The 17,317-nt window shown below is 41.8% G+C and overlaps 1 protein-coding gene across 10 annotated transcripts in view; it reads left to right on the plus strand.

The window, feature by feature from the left end:
- Positions 1-17,317, plus strand: part of ZMYM2 (zinc finger MYM-type containing 2) — a 164,164-nt gene that overhangs the window by 58,217 nt on the left and 88,630 nt on the right. For all 10 annotated transcript variants that reach the window (XM_070409361.1, XM_070409363.1, XM_070409367.1 and 7 more), the window contains 3 exons: positions 3,137-3,422; positions 5,486-5,651; positions 6,441-6,653. In XM_070409361.1, the coding sequence (XP_070265462.1) occupies positions 3,137-3,422; positions 5,486-5,651; positions 6,441-6,653 (665 nt within the window). The remainder of the gene's footprint in view (positions 1-3,136; positions 3,423-5,485; positions 5,652-6,440; positions 6,654-17,317) is intronic.

Genomic DNA, 17,317 nt, shown 5'->3' on the forward strand with positions numbered 1-17,317 from the left:
TGCCTTTGCCGGGCGCTGAGCTCTGACGCGCTCTGAGGGATCCTCGTGCTGAAGGGCCCTGGCGCTTAAGTTGCGCAGCTCAGTGTGTGTGGGCAGTTAATCAGGCAGAGGGAATTCAGAGTTTCTACTGGGGGGCAGTGTGCCCGTGTCTGTACAAAAATCACACCCAGCTGGGGCTTACAGTGACTCCCAAGAGAAGTCTATGGAGTGGTGTGCCTCGGAAACCTGTGGGCTGGAGATGGGCGAATGCGATGTTGGAGGTCTGCTACTGGGAAGGTGTGGCTGCACTTACTGCTGTGGGCGTGGTGCTCCTTTGGAGGTGGAGATCCCAGGGTCTGCGAGTCTGCGGGTGGGCAGCAGGATTTTGGTTGGAGTGGCTGCTGGGTCGCGGGCAGTATCCCAGGCCTGTCTGGGTGGTGGTGCTGATGAGTTCCTAGAAGAGGCCGCTCTCCCCTTCAAGATGGCGTGGGCTCCGTGCCCGAGTCCCGCAGTCCTGGGAGTGCCGCAGCGGTGGTAGTCTCTCCCTGTCCCAGAGAGCGTGGTCTCTTCTTTAGGTTTTTGTAGTAAAGAAGTTTCCCTGCCCATAGGTGTGGCTCAGTGATTGAGTTTCTACCTATGAACCAGGAGGTCTTGTTTCAATTCCCTGTCAGGGTCCATTCCTGGGTTTTGGGCTCTAATAGGGGGTGTGCATGAGGCAGCCAATTAATGATTCCCTTTCATCACTGATGTTTCCTTTTTTTGTTTGTTTTGTTAATCCTCACCTGAGGATATTTTTCCATTAATTTTTAGAGAGAGTGGAAGGGAGAGGGAGAGACACAGCGAGAGAAACATCGATGTGAGACAGACACATCAATTGGTTGCCTCTTGTACCCCTGATTGGGGTGGGGGATCGAACCTGCAACTGAGGTATATGTCCTTGATGGGACATTCCACAGGTCGACACTCTATCCATCGAGCCAAACTGGTTAGGACTCATTACTGATGTTTCCCTTCCTCTCTGAAATCAATCGATCTCTTTCTCTCCATACATATCCTATGTAATAAAAGCCTAATATCTAAGTGTCCGGTCGACTGGTCAGCTGTTCAACCAATCAAAGTGTAATATGCTAATGATATGCTAAGGCCACTCAACTGCTCGCTGTGACGTGCACTGACCACCAGGGGGCAGACAGTTGACTGGTTGAGCAGTCGCTATCACATGCTCTGACCACCAGGGGGCAGATGCTCCAACCAGTAGGTTAGCTTGCTGCTAGGGTCTGGCCGATTGGGACTGAGCTAGATGGGCCGGCACGCCCTGGAGTCCTCCCACGGTCCCCCTCCAGCTGGCTGACCAACCTCCCTCATCCCTCCCCGGCCCTGATCATGCACCAGTGGGGTCCCTTGGCCTGGCCTGTGCCCTCTCACAATCCGGGGCCTCTCGGATGTTGGAGAATCGGTTTTGGCCTGATCCCACAGGCCAGGCCGAGGGACCCCACTGGTACACGAATTTGTGCACCAGGCCTCTAGAGAGTGTGTGTGTGTGTGTGCGTGCGCGCGCGCGCGCATGAGCGTAAAAGAAGACTTTCTCCCTCTTTTTTATAAAAAAAAAAATTAGTTTCCCTGAGTTTTGGCTATATTTGTACTTGCTATGGAAGGAAAGTAATGGTTTATCATTGGAAGTTCAGCTTTTATGTATGGAAGTTCAAAATGTAGAAGAAACTAGAAATGAAAAAAGTTATAAGATATCAAAGTAGTGGAAATTAGAAGTGGTGGCCTGAAAACGTTTCATAATGAAAACACGTTTATGCTGTTGGTAGTGTCTTGAGAGGTCTGTGGTACTATAATTATGCAGAAGCTGCAGACTGCAGCTAAGTGCCAAAGCAGCTCACTATTAAAGATGGACAGATGAATACCTGCACTCCAGTGTTAATGAGACATGTACCTTCAATGCTGTGATATGCTGAACTGTTAGCAGTGTAGAGCAATATGTTGGATTGGTTACTATATATATGTTGACTTAATGTCATGTCTGTGTAACACTTTAATTTTATTTGCTATTATGTGGTATATTTAGAGGCCATGAAACTGAATGTATGTATGGAAACACTGTTCTTAAAAAGATGTTTTGAATATAATCATATATAAACATACCTGTATTATATTTGTCAATGATTCTGGTTGATCAAGATTTTATTCTACTTTTGTGTTGATGTATGTGTTCCTTGCTTATTTAATACTCTGCAAATTAGTTCTTCCTGTTTAAGAACTAAAGGCTAGCCATAACCGGTTTGGCTCAGTGGATAGAGCGTCGGCCTGTGGCCTGAGGGGTCCCAGGTTCGATTCCGGTCAAGGGCATGTACCTTGGTTGTGGGCACATCCCCAGTGGGGGGTGTGCAGGAGGCAGCTGATTGGTGTTTCTCTCTCATCGATGTTCTCTATCCCTCTCCCTTCCTCTCTGTGGGAAATCAATAAAATATATTTTAAAAAAAAGAACTAAAGGCTAATATTTTTAGTGCTTCCTATATGCTAGTCATGGTTTTTTCATTTTATGTTAGCATTCATATCATTTTGGTACCATTTCCAGCTTAGAGAAGAGTTAGGCATAGAGTTTAAGTAACTTCGAGGTCTGGTAAGTGATGGAACCTGAATGTCAACTAGTCATTTAAAATTTTTTTATCCTCACCTGAGGAGTGAGGATATTAATTTTTAGAGAGAATGAAGGTTGGGGCGAGAGGTGAGGGAAGGAGAGAGAAAGTGAGAGATAGAGATAGATAGATAGAGAGAGAGAGAGAGAGAGAGAGAGAGAGAGAGAAACGTTGATGTGACAGAGACACATCAATTGGTTGCCTCCCACTGAGTGGGGGAGGGGGGAGTGCAGGGATGAGACTTGCAACCCAGGTATGTGCCCTTGACTGGGAATCAGACGCGAGACCCTCCTGTGTGCTGGCCGACACTCTAACCACTGAGCAACTCCTGCCAGGCCTCAATCACCCATTCTTATCCAAAACGTGTATTTATTACCTCTCTGCTATGCTGCTGCCTTATTAATGTCTTATACTTATACAAAATGAGAAGTTAAAACTGTTTCTCTGATACACATTTCAGTGTGTGTAAATACCTATTTCATTGCTCTTTCTTGTGCATTTTTTTTTTAAAGATTCTTGGATTTCCCAATCAGCTTCATTTCCTCGAAATCAGAAACAGCCAGGGGTGGATTCTTTATCACCAGTGGCCTCGCTTCCTAAACAGATTTTCCAGCCTTCTGCCCAACAGCAACCCACCAAACCAGTTAAAGTCACTTGTGCAAACTGCAAAAAACCTTTACAAAAGGGACAGACAGCTTATCAACGAAAAGGATCTGCTCACCTCTTTTGTTCTACCACCTGCCTTTCCTCCTTCTCTCACAAGCCTGCTCCAAAGAAACTGTGTGTTATGTGTAAAAAGTAAGGTTTACTTTTAAACATAATTCCATATAGTTGAATATCGGTGGTATATAATTTTAGGAAAACTGTTTAAGTCTTAGAGATGAATTATTCTATTTTCAAAATTGTTAAGCAAGTTGATTGAATCTTAAAGCTAAACTGAAATTTGTAATGATTTAGAGCAGCGGTTCTCAACCCATGGGTCGCGACCCCTTTGGCGGTCGAATGACCCTTTCACAGGGGTCGCCAAAGACCATCCTGCATATCAGATATTTACATTACGGTTCATAACAGTAGCAACATTACAGTTATGAAGTAGCAACGAAAATGATTTTATGGTTGGGTCACAACATGAGGAGGAACTGTATTTAAAGGGCCAGAAGGTTGAGAACCACTGATTTAGAGGATTCTTTATCAAGCCCAGGTAGCTTATGATTAAAAGGCTTTCTATTTTATAGAGTTTGGTGTAGATCTGATAGTTAATTTTGTCTGTAATCTTCATCGACTCCTTGAATTTGTAAAAATATCCATTTATATTATTAATTAGATATAATTATTAGGCAGTTTATATATGGTTAGTCCTGTATTAAAATAGGTATGTATTTATGTGTGTTTTGAACATTAACTCATTAGAATAGTCACTGTTTCAAGGTTCAGATACCAGTTTTCTGACAGCATTGGAGAGATAGGATGCTCTCTTCTGCCAATTTTTCAGTCTGCCTTCACTAGTTAAAAATAAGTGAGATATGCAAGGTCAAACCAGGTGGATTTTCTTGTACCATGTCTTGGAGCAGCCCAAATTTGGGAAGATATTTTTGATCTTAGAATTTTGGAAAAGTCTTATTGCTCCATGCAAGTTTAATAAAGTCAAATATTGGGATAATTGTTATACACTTTTTAGATTGCTTTACAGTAGTAATAAAAGACTTACATGCTGTAGTATAGGATCTTGAAATTGAGAATTGAAGGAAAACTTCAGTGGTTATCAGGATTGTCATTTCCTAACATTTAAAAAAAAATAGGTTTTTATTAATTTTTAGGGAGAATGAGGGAGAGAAGCATCAATGATGAGAGAGAATCATTGATTGGCTGCCTCCTGCATGCCCCCTACTGGGGATCGAGCCTGCAACATGGGTATGTGCCCTTGAATGGAATTGAACCTGGGACCCTTCAGTTTGAAGGCCGGCACTCTATCCTTTCAGCCAAACCGGTTAGGACTCATTTCCTAACATTTCTAATTACAATTAGAGAGCTGTATAGAATGGTAGATGGGGTTATTTTTATTATGTTCCTGTGACCTAGATATCTCATGCTTTATACTTATCCCAAGTGAGGGGAATTGAATAGGTATTGTAAATTTATTATAACTCAATAAATTGGGCCTTGACATTAAACTCTATATAAATAATAACAGCCATTTTGCTTTTTAAAATGTTACCAATATCTGAAAGCCTTGTTAAGGAGCTTAATGATAAATTGGGTGTAGTGGCAAGGACTTAACAATATAAAATAGTTTGCTTGTATAGAAATTAAAAATGTCCGTTACTATTATGTTTGATTTTTTTTGTTAATCCTCATGAAAATGTGTATATATATTTTTTTTAAATTTCTTATTGCTTGTTAGAGTGGAAAGGAGAGGGTGAGAGGGATAGAAATATAAACGGTGAGAGAGAATCATTGATTGACTGCCTTCTGCACACCCCCATACTAGAAATTGAGCCCGCAACCTGGGCATGTGCCCTCACTGGGAATTGAATCCTGACCTCCCGGTGATTCATAGGTTGACGACGCTCAACCACTGAGCAATGCCGCCCGGGCACCAAATGTATTTTTTCCATTGATTTTTTTTAGAGAGTAGAAGGGAAGGAGAGAGACAAGAGAAACATGGATATGAGCGACACATAGTTGGTTGCTTCCCGGGGCAGGATCAATCCTGCAATGGAGGTATGTGCCCATGACCAGAATCGAGCACATGATTCTTCAGTCCTCAGGCCAACACTCTAACCACTGTGAAAAACTGGCTAGGGCTATTTGATTATTTTTAAAAATAGAATTTTACTTTAAGTTGTTCCTCTTATTTTCAGAGATATAACTACAATGAAAGGAACCATCGTTGCTCAAGTGGACTCAAGTGAGTCCTTCCAGGAATTCTGTAGTACGTCTTGTCTGTCTCTTTATGAAGACAAACAGAATCCTACCAAAGGAGCTCTAAATAAATCAAGATGTACAATTTGTGGTAAACTAACAGAGGTTTGTACTTTTGTGCTTTATCACTTGATTTTAACTTTTGGAAATATTTTTAACTTTATATAGCAGTTATAATCTTTCATTAATGTATACCTTAAAAGTGAGGGTATATAAAAATTGATCTGATGAGTATCCCATTATGTAATCGGATTCTCCCCTAGTGAGAATAATTTAGGAAAAATTAAAATATAATGTGAATTGACTTTTTTCCTGAGGTTGGGAGAACTCACAGACAAAACCACCATGTTTAAATCAATAGGCTGACTAAATAAGTAAGGCAACAATCTTGCTTAAGAAGTAGAACAAACGAAGTTTGGTAACTTCACATTGTTAATATGGTATTAAAGTGTTGGCATTTAATTAAAAAAAGAAATTTGTGTGAACATACCTCATTTGAGTGATTTGTAATAATGGTTCTCTTTCCTCCTTTTTCTAAAGTAGTGCACTTGTTTATAGATCCTTTTGGATTTATCTGAAGATTTCCAGTCTCTTTGTTTTAGAAGTTTTATAACAGCAATATTCAAACTGGGTTGTTTTGTATTATTTTTAGATACTTCTAGAGAACTTTGTAGTTATGTCACTGGTGGTCCTCTCCATACCATACATGTATTCCTTGGGTGTATAAAAATGATTCAAGGAATAATGAAATATGTGTTATATTTCGTTTTTGCTTAAACAAGTTTTTCACTAAAACATTAATGAGGCATTTTTTTTCAATGGGAGTACCTTGTTATTTGGCTACTTGTCATAATCATTTGCTTTATAAAATTTTGTTTGTTGTTTTTCTTTTAGATTCGCCATGAAGTTAGCTTTAAAAATATGACTCATAAGCTGTGTAGTGACCACTGCTTTAATAGATACAGAATGGCCAATGGTCTGATAATGAATTGCTGTGAACAGTGTGGAGAGTACCTGCCCAGCAAAGGTGCTGGAAACAATGTCCTGGTGATTGATGGTCAGCAAAAGAGATTTTGCTGCCAAAGTTGTGTCATTGAATACAAACAGGTAATTCTTAATCTGATCAAAACCCACCACTCTAAAAAAAACACACAAAAAACCCCCGCCATTCTTCTGAATGTGTTGTAAATGGCTCTAATTGTTTTCTCTAATAGCATTTATTAACCAGATTTTTCTTGGAATCTCATTCCATTATTGTCTTCACATCTTGGAAAAGATCTATCTCAAATAAATACTATAAAGATAATTGGATATAAATGTGTGATGTTTACATAAAAAGGTAAATGCTATAAGAATTACTCAAGAATTCTCTTTTTTAAATATCTTGCCTTTATTTTATTTATTTATTTATTTATTTATTTTTCTTCACCTGAGGATAGCTTATTGATTTTAGAGGGAGAGGAAGGAAAGAGAGAGAGAGAGAGAGAGAGAGAGAGAGAGAGAAACATTGATTGGTTGTCTCCCGTAGAAAAAAAGAAAGAAAGGAAAGGAAAGGGAAAGGGAGAAAGGGAGAGGAAAGGGAAGGGAAGGGAAGGAAAGGAGGAAGGAAGATGAAGGAAGGAAGGAAGGAAGGAAGATTGGTTGCCTCCTGTATGCACCCCAATCAGGGATCAAACCTGCAGCCTTTCTGGTGTACCAATGGTCCTTCAGTCAACTGAACCTTCTGGCTGGGGCATGATTTCTCTTTTGAATTTTCTTTTGGGTGGTTGCAAATATGATTTCTCTCTTTTTTAAATCCTTACTGAGAACATTTTTTCCATTGCTTTTCAGAGAGAGTAGAAGGGAGGGAGGGAGCAGGAGAGAGAAAGAGAGAAACATTGATGTGAGAGACACATTGACTGCTTGACTCACTCTCACACTTGATTGGAGAGCAGGAAGCGAACCTGCAATGGAGGTATATGTTCTTGACTGAGAATCGAACCCTTGACTATTAGGAGTGCAGGCTGCCACTAACCATCGAAAGACATTGGCTTCTGAATGTGTTGTAAATGGCTCTAATTGTTTTCTCTAATAGCATTTATTAACCAGATTTTTCTTGGAATCTCATTCCATTATTGTCTTCACATCTTGGAAAAGATCTATCTTAGGGAGAAATATGATTTTTCACATTGTTAAAGCTTAGTTTAGGACTGATCATCTCATTTAATTTTCAGTTTTAATGTTAATTTAAAAAAAAAATCTTTAGCTTTGTAAGTATTGCATATGTCCCCTTTTTTCCCCATTGGCCCCTTCTAGGACCAACCCTCTCCCCGCCTCCGGCCTTCACCACCAATTGTCTGTGTCCATGGGTTATACATACAGTATATGCATACAAGTTCTTTGGTTGATCACTTCCCCCACACCCTCCCCCACATTCCCTCTGAGATTCTGCAGTCTGTTCTATTGCTTTTTGGTTGGTGGATCAATTTTGTTTATCAGCTTATTTTCTTCACTAGATTCCACATATGAGGGAGATAATGTGATACTTGTCTTTCTCTTACTGGGATATTTAGCTGAGCATAATACTCTCCAGGTCCCTCCATGCTATCTCAAAGAGTAAGAGATCCTTCTTTTTTATTGCTGCATAGGATTCCATGGTATAAAAGTTCCATGGCTTTTTAATTTTTTTCTTTTTATTTTTTTTCAATTAAATCTTTATTGTTCAGATTATTACAGTTGTTCCTCTTTTTCCCTCCATAGCTCCCCTCCATCCGGTTCCCATCCCCGCCTCCGCCCTCACCCCCCTCCCCCAACCCCTCCCACTGTCCTCATCCATAGGTGCATGATTTTTGTTCAGTCTCTTCCCGCATCCCCCATACCCCATTCCCCCCCAAGAATAGGCAGTCTACTCCCTTTCTATGCCCCTGATTCTATTATAATCACCAGTTTATTCTGTTCATCAGATTATTTATTCACTTGATTTTTAGATTCACTTGTTGATAGATGTGTATTTGTTGTTCATAATTTGTATCTGTACCTTTTTCTTCTTCCTCTTCTTAAAGGATACCTTTCAGCATTTCGTATAATGCTGGTTTGGTGGTGATGAACTTCTTTAGCTTTTCCTTATCTGTGAAGCTCTTTCTCTGACCTTCAATTCTGAATGATAGCTTTGCTGGATAAAGTAATCTTGGTTGTAGGTCCTTGGCATTCATCACTCTGAATATTTCTTGCCACTCCCTTCTGGCCTGCAAAGTTTCTGTGGAGAAATCAGATGACAGTCATATGGGTACTCCCTTGTAGGTAACTGACTGTCTTTCTCTTGCTGTTTTTAGGATTCTTTCTTTGTCTTTTGCTTTGGCATTTTAATTATGATGTGTCTTGGTGTGGTCCTCTTTGGGTTCCTTTTGTTTGGGGTTCTCTGCGCTTCCTGGACTTGGAAGTCTATTCCTTTCACCAGGTAGGGGAAGTTTTCTGTCATTATTTCTTCCAATAGGTTTTCAATATCTTGCTCTCTCTCTTCTTCTGGCACCCCTATAATTCGGATGTTGGTGCGCTTGAAGCTGTCCCAGAGGCTCCTTACACTGTCTTTGTATTTTCGGATTCTTTTTTCATTTTGCTCTTCCTGTTGGGTGTTTTTTGCTTCTTCGTATTTCAAATCTTTGACTTGATTCTTACGATCCTCTGGTCTGCTGTTGGGAGTCTGTATAATATTCTTTATTTCAGTCAGTGTATGCTTAATTTCTAGTTGGTCCTTTATCACAACCTCGAGGGTCTCATTAGATTTCTTAAGGGTCTCATTAAGTTTGTCGGCGGTTTCTAGAAAATTCTTGAAAAACCTTAAAAGTGTGGTTTTGAACTCTATATCCAGTAGTTTGCTTTCCTCCGTTTCTGTCATTTGTGTCTGTTTCTTTGTCTCGGCATTTTTTATGCTTCGCTGTGTCGATAGAGTGGCTTTCTGTGCTAAGTGTCCTATAGGGCCCAGTGGCTCAGCCTCCCCAATTACCTGAGGTAGACATTCTTGGTGCACCCCCTTGTGGGCTTTGTGCACAGTCTTGTTGTAGTTAAGCCTTGATTGTTGTAGGTAACACTGGGAGGGATTGAACTCCAGGCCAATTGGCTGTGAGAATCAGCTGTGTCTGCAGTGGGAGAACTACTGTGCTGGAGACACCCCTCCGGGGCAAGACTTGCTTCAGTGGGGCTTTGGTGCTCACTGAGTCTGTCCCCTGAGTGTGTCCTTTATGGATCTGAGGAGCTGCAATCTGGATGGTCCCACTCTGACCACAGGGCACATTGGCTCCTGGATCTCTAAGGAGGTGGTAATCTAGCCTCTGCCTGAGGCTTTCCAGCAGGAGCCAGCTTTGACGCAATGCAAGTTTCCCTGGGGCCTTAGGCCAGCTGCAGTTTGTTAGGTAATTATCAGATTGCAAAGGGCCAGGCCTTTCATATGCAAAAGCCTCCGTGCAAGGCTTGGGCGGGGCAGAGTCCCAGGGGATCAACAGGGTGGAGCGAGCAGTTATGGCTGCTCTCAGTCCTGCCCTCAGAGGCCCTGCTTCTCAGTGTCCCGGCAATTGCTGCAAGCACCCCCGAGAGAAAGCCGCCTTCGAGTTCTGACCAATGCCAGACAGTCCAGTTTCTCCCATATGAGTCTGGGTCCCCAGAGACTCGCCCAGAACTGGAGCTCAGAGCTTGAGACTCCCTCCCGATTGAAAAAGACAAAGACAACCGTGTCCTCAGCCGCCAGCCCTCTCCGCATGCACCTCTGTACCTCTGTATTTTACTTCTGCACCGCACCTCCTCTGAGTTTTGGTACCCTTTTCTCTTTCCTTCTAGTTGTAGAATTTCCACTCAGCCAGCCTTCCTGTGGTTCTGGATGATGTCCGTTCCGTCTTTTAGTTGTATTTTTGAAGTGGTTGTGCGAGGCACCAATCTCCAATGTTTACCTATGCCGCCATCTTGGTTTTCTCCCATGGCTTTTTTAATCCATTCTCACTGAGGGGCACTTGGGCTGTTTCCAGACCTTAACTATTATAAATTGTGCTACTATAAACATAGGGGAGCATACATTCTTTCTGATTGGTGTTACTGGTTTCTTAGGATATATTCCTAGAAGTGGAATCACTGGGTCATATTTAATTTTTTTGAGGAAACTCCATACTGTTTTCCATAATGGCTACACCAGTCTGCATTCCCACCAGCAGTATACTAGGGTTCCCCTTTCTCCATATCCTCACCAGCACTTGTCATTTGTCGATTTGTTGATGGTAGCCATTCTGACAGGTGTGAGGTGACACCTCACTGTCGTTTGAATTTGTATCTCTCTAATGATCAGTGACTTTGAGCATCTTACGTATATAAAAGGCTAACATGCAAAGTGTCCCCACGGGAGTTCGATCGCTCGCTATGACATGTGCTGACCATCAGGGGGTGGCATGAAACGAAGGAATACTCCAACTGGCAGCTGGGGGAGAAATGCCCCGGCTGGCAGTAAGAAGGCCCCCATCGCCGACCAGGCCTAGGGACCCTACCTGTGTACGAATTTTGTGCAGTGTGCTTCTATCTATATATATAAAAGCCTAACTGACTGGCCGACCAGCTGACTCGCTGACCGGCCGACCAACTGACCAACCAGAAGCTATGACGTGCAATGACCACCAGTGGGCAGATGCTCAATGCAGGAGCTGCCGAGCTGTGTTCACTTGGCAGCTGCGGTTCTCAGGTGACGCACTGGACCAGAGAGGAAGGAGCCCGATTACGTGGTGTGTCACCCAGAACAGCCTTCTTGCAATCTGAGACCCCTCAGGGGATGTCGGAGAGCCAGTTTTGGCCCAATCCCTGCAGGCCAGCCTGAGGGACCCCCCCACCGGTGCACGAATCTGTGCACCAGGCCTCTAGTTTAAGTATAATATGCCAAAAATCAGTTAGAGGTCAAAGTGGAAAAAAAACATACGTTTTGTGTGTGTGTGTGTGTGTGTGTGTGTGTGTGTGTGTGTTTTCTCTAGTGCTCAGCACTGATTGTATATTCAAGAAAATTATGATCGATTTAATTAGGGATATCTATAGTAATAAAAGTGTAATATGCAAATCAACTGAATGACCGAATAGCAGAATGACCATCTGGACCACCTTTTGGACAACCACGCTATGACATGTACTGGCGCCAGGTCAGCCAAGGCCGGTGCGATGTGATTGGTTAGGGGGCCCCGCCATCGCCCTGCAGACGAAGGCACAGGCCACCCTCTGGGGGGTGATCAATTCGGGGGCTCTGCGATCGGTCGCCCCAAAGAGGGAGGCATAGGCCACTGGCAATCGTTGGGGGAGGGAGGACTCCACGATTGCCCTAAAGAGGGAGCCCAGTCCACCCTCTGCACAGTGATCGACTGCGGAGCCCCAACAGAGTGGGCTCGTGGAGCCCCGCGATCGATTCCCCCAAAGAGGGAGGCCCAGGCTACCTGATTGGCAGCACTGTGGCGGATGGGCAGGGGCCTCCCTCTGTGGGGCCATTGATCTGGGGGCCCTGCGATCAATCGCCCCGCAGAGGGAGGCCCAGGCCAGTCAAGTGATTGCACCCCATGCCTGTCGCCTGCAGAAGGAGGTGACAGGTGGCTGGGAGGTTGGAGGCAGTGCCACACAGATGGCAAGCACTAGCGGGGGCCAGCTGCCGGCAGCTGGGGGAAGGAAAGCCCTGATAGGCCCTGATCACCGGCCAAGCCTAGAGACCTTCCTTGAGGGGTCCCGGATTTCGAGAGGGCACAGGCTGGGCTGAGGGACACCCCCCTCCTGTTCAAATATTTCATGCATTGGGCCTCTAGTCTATATATATTAAAGGCTAATATGCTAAGTGTCCATCCAGGTAATGACGTCACATAGCAATGAGCGGCTTCCTCTCCCTAGTGACAACTAGCCTCCTTCCAGTTTCTTCAGCCCAGGAACACACAACTTGCTTCATAGGTGGAAATATTTTACACTAACCAAATGTCTGTGAAGCATTTTCCTGTGCCTCATCTCATTTGATCCTCACAGAGGTCCAGGAGTAGCTAGATAGGGGACTCGATGGAATCCTACCTTCTTTTCATTAGCTGGAAAACGGAGATTTAGGAAGCTTAGAAACTTTACCCAACTGAAAAGAAGTAGGAAATGGTGGACCTTGAAAATGACTTCAGGTTTTCTCACTGCGCAGAATACAGTCGAACACTGCTGCAGTTAAATATATGACCCTTTGCTCTCCCTGCATGATCTATCCTTTTTTGAAAAATATATTGTATTGATTTTTTTACAGAGAGGAAGGGAGAGGGATAGAGGGTTAGAAACATCAATGAGAGAGAAACATCGATAAACTGCCTCCTGCACACTCCCCACTGGGGATGTGCCCGCAACGAAGTTACATACCCTTGACCGGAATTGAACCTGGGACCCTTCGGTCAGCAGGCTGACACTCTATCCACTGAGCCAAAGCAGCCAGGGTGCTCCCTACGTGATCTATAATAATAATCTGCTTTGTGTTGATATTTACTGCTGTGTTGCTGACAATTACCTGAAAGAGAAGTTGGGGTGCTTCACTGGGCTGGAAAAAGTGTGGCTACATAAGAAAGCAGGTTTAATTAAGCAAGATTATTCTATATCTATAAAAGGCTAAGTTGACTTGTGCATGCGGGATACATATAAAGCTCTTGCTGGTGTCAATCGCACATGTGTGTTTTGATTTGTCATTGTGGATTGTGAATTTGGTTGACACTTCTATTATAGAGAAAGGGCAAATAGCGATATTAAAATATTTTTTTTTATTCATTTACTTTCAGTGTGCATGAATTTGTGTACTGGGCCACTAGTTGTTTCATAAGTCTCTTGGCGATCTGTATGTCCTCTTTGGAGAAGTGTCTATTTAGGGCCTTTGCCCATTTTTCAATTGAATTGTTTGTCATCCTTCTGTTAAGTTGTATGAGTTCCTTACATATATTGGATGTTAACCCTTTATCAGATGTATCATTGCCAAGTATGTTTTCCCATACAGTGGGTTCTCTTTTCGTTTTTTTTGGTGGTTTCTTGCTGTGCAGAAGCTTTTTTATTTTGATGTAGTCCCATTTGTTTAGTTTCCTTTGCACTAGGTCGGCAAACTCATTAGTCAACAGAGCCAAATATCAATAGTACAACGATTGAAATTTCTTTTGAGAGCCAAATTTTTTAAACTTAAACTATATAGGTAGTTACATTATTAACTTAATTAGGGTACTCCTAAGGCTTACGAAGAGCCACACTGACGGGCCAAAGAGCTGCAAGTGGCTCGCAAGCTGCAGTTTGCTGACCACAGCCCTAAGAGATGTATCTATATATATATTGACATGAGAGATGCCTGAGATTTTGTTGCGTATGGTTTCTTTTGGATTTTTATGGTTTCACGACTTTAAGTCTTTTATCCATTTTGAGTGTATTTTTGTTAATGGTGTAAGTTTGTTTCATTTTTTTGCATGTATCATCCAGTTTTCTCAACATCATTTATTGAAGAGACTCTCTTGACTCCATTGTATGCTCTTGCCTCCTTTGTCAAATTATAATTGAGCTTAATGGCTTGGGTAAATTTCTGGGTTCTCTTTTCTGTTCCATTGATCTATATGCCTGTTCTTTTGCCAGTACCAGGCTATTTTGATTATGGTGGCTTTGTAGTATAACTTGAAATCTGGTATTGTGATTCCTCCGACTTTTTTGTTCTTTCTCAAAATTGCTGCAGCTATTCGGGGTCTTTTTTGATTCTAAGTAAATTTTTGAAGTATTCTAGATCTGTGAAATATGCTTTTGTTATTTTAATAGGGATTGCCTTGAATCTGTAGATTGCCTTGGGGAGTATTGACATTTTAATGATGTTATTTTTACCAACCCATAACACGGTATATTCTACAATTGTTTATATCTTCCTCTATCTCTTTTTTCAACATCCTGTAGTTTTCTGAGTACACGTCTTTTGCCTTCCTTAATTTTAAGGAGTTTTTTGATGACTGGTTCTATTTCTTCAGTTGTTATTAGCCTATTCGAGTTTTCTGATTCTTTCTGATTCAGTTTTGGGAGATTGTATTTTTTCTAGGAATTTGTCCATTTTACCCACATTGTCCAGGTCGTTGGCCTATAGTTGTTCATAGTATTTTCTTTCTTCCTTTTTTTTTTTTTTCAAAATATATTTTATTGATTTTTTACAGAGAGGAAGGGGGAGGAATAGAGAGTTAGAAACATCGATGAGAGAGAAACATCAATCATCTGCCTCCTGCACACTCCCCACTGGGGATGTGCCCGCAACCAAGGTACATGGCCTTGACCGGAATCGAACCCGGGACCCTTCAGTCCGCAGGCTGACGCTCTATCCACTGAGCCAAACTGGTCAGGCCATAGTATTTTCTTACAATCCTTTTTATTTCTGTGGTGTCAGTGGTTACTTCTCTGCTTTCATTTAATTTATTTGGGTCTTCTCTGTTTGTTTCTTGATGAATCTCTGTAATGGTTCATAAATCACTTATTTATCACTTCAAAGAATCAGCGCTTGGTTTCATTGATTTTATTGTATTGTTTTCTTAGTCTGTATGTTACTTATTTCTGCTCTAATCTTTATTATTTCCTTCCTTCTACTTTCTCTGGGCTTTTCTTATTGTTCTTTTTGAGTTCTTTAAGTTGTTGGGTTAAATAGTTTATTATTAATTTTTGTGTGTTTTGCGGTAGGCCTGTAGTCCTATGAACTTCTCTCTCAGGACTGCTTATGCTGTGTCTCAGATTTTGGATTGTTGTGTGTTCACTTTCATTTGTTTGCAGATCTCATTGGTAACCCATTCATTGTTTAATATCATGCTATTTAACCTCCAGGTGTTTGAATGTTTTGGGTATTTTTACTGTAGTTGATTTCTAATTTCATTCCACTGTGATCTGAGAAGATTCTTGATATTATTTCAGTCTTCTTGAACTTGTAGAGACTTGTTTTGTGTCTTAACATGTGGTCTATCTTTTTTAATAAGCCATGTGTACTTGAGAAGAATTTATATTCTGCAGCTTTGGTGTGAAATGTTCTTTGTTGCAGGTATATCGCTCTTCATTTCTTGTTGGGTCTTACATAAGTTACTGATTTTTTTCATCTGTTTCTTCTTGCTTCTTGCATAAGTTGTTGATTTTTTCATCTGTTTCTTCTTGCTTCTTGAATAAGTTGTTGACTTTTTCCTCCGTCCAGTGTATGCACTCTAGGACCCTTATTCTGAATTCTTTTTCTGTCATGTTGCCTGCCTCTGTATCACTTAGCTGCTTTTCTGGTGAGTCCTCCTTTTCTTTCCTTTGGGGGTTTCTTTGCTTACCCATGTTTGATCTCACTGACATATGTAGATGTTGAGTCGTTCAATGGCTGCTCCCTGGGTGGCAGGGGCTCCTTGGGTTGTGGTTGCTGCTCGGATGGTTGTGGTAGCAGCTGCTTCCCAGTTGGCAGCAGCTCCTCTGGTGGGTGCTGTTCACAGCTGTGGTGGCTCTTCTGGCTGGTCGGGGGGAGGCTTCACGTACAGCTGCTGTTCCTCAGACAGAGGTTGTGGTGATCAGGAGGCTTCGGTGATCAGGCGGCTGCTGTTGCTTGGATCTGCTGCGTTGATTTAAAGGCACAAAATACAACACAACAAGGCACAACGTACCAGGCACTGAACACAAGTATATTCACGATATTAATAACCCCAAATAAAGGTGACCACCCGAATTAAGAGAATTAGGGGATAAGGAAGAAAGAAGAGAAGAAGATAAAAGAGAGAAAAGAAAAGAAAAATAAGAAAAAAACAAACAAAAAAGGAGTGCAAAAATAGAATTGGGAAAAAAGAGGGGGGAAAAAAGAAAAAAAAAAAGAGCGAAAAGAGAGAATGAAGTAGAAGCGGGGAAGAGACTATTTGTATGAGGAGCAAACTCCAATAGAACTGCCACTAATCTCAACAAATTCCAGCAACAGATCCCTGGAGATGAATGCAAACTACAAACCACCAATAATATCAAGAGGGGCCAGGGAAAACAGAAGCACAAAAATAACCGGGGGGGAGGGGGGGGGGAGGGGAGGGGACGGGAGGGAAAAACCAGCAGCAAAAAAAAGAAAAAGAAAAACAACCTCACAACCAGTCCTAAAAAAGAAAAAGAAAAAACACAAAACAAAACAAACAAACAAATAAAAAAAACCCCCAATATATTCAACAATCGAGAAAACAATAAAAAGATAAGAGAAAAAAAATGTTTGGAAAGTGAAGAAGGATAAAGAATAGGTGTATAAGGATTTAGAGCAGTGGATTGGAAATAGGATATATAAGTAGGGAGGGATTAGACACGGGGTAAAAAGACGGAATTGAGAAAATCTAAAGCAGGAATAGGGTAAGAGAAACAGGACACCAAAAGGGGAAAAGTGAGGAAGAGGGTTTTAGCAAAGAGGTGAAATTGAGATAGGGAAAATTAATGCTAAAGGTACGATGAACATAGAATGGAGAACACTAATCCCAAAAGAAAATAAAGAGAAAATAAAATGGCACTTTAAAAAATGGTAAAATGGTAGCAGTAATAATACTGGTTAAAAATAAAAATGTAGTAATTAGAAGGGTAAAATCAGGTGATGGAAAAAGAAAAAAAATTGGTTTCTTAGTAAAAAGGCGAAAAAAGAAAAAATTTGCAGTAGTGATGGTCTTTCGGTTCTTCTACTCTTCAGCCTGTTTCGCCTTAGTCCTGCCAGGTATTCAGGAGAGTGTTCAAATTCCCTGCGTTACACTGTTCCTCGGTGTTGTAAATCACAGTCCTGATTTTAAAGCAGGCTG

This window comes from Myotis yumanensis, unplaced genomic scaffold (genome assembly GCF_028538775.1).
Source record: "Myotis yumanensis isolate MYYU_CA2020_CCGP unplaced genomic scaffold, mMyoYum1.0.hap1 SCAF_3, whole genome shotgun sequence".
NCBI classification, from domain to species: domain Eukaryota; kingdom Metazoa; phylum Chordata; class Mammalia; order Chiroptera; family Vespertilionidae; genus Myotis; species Myotis yumanensis.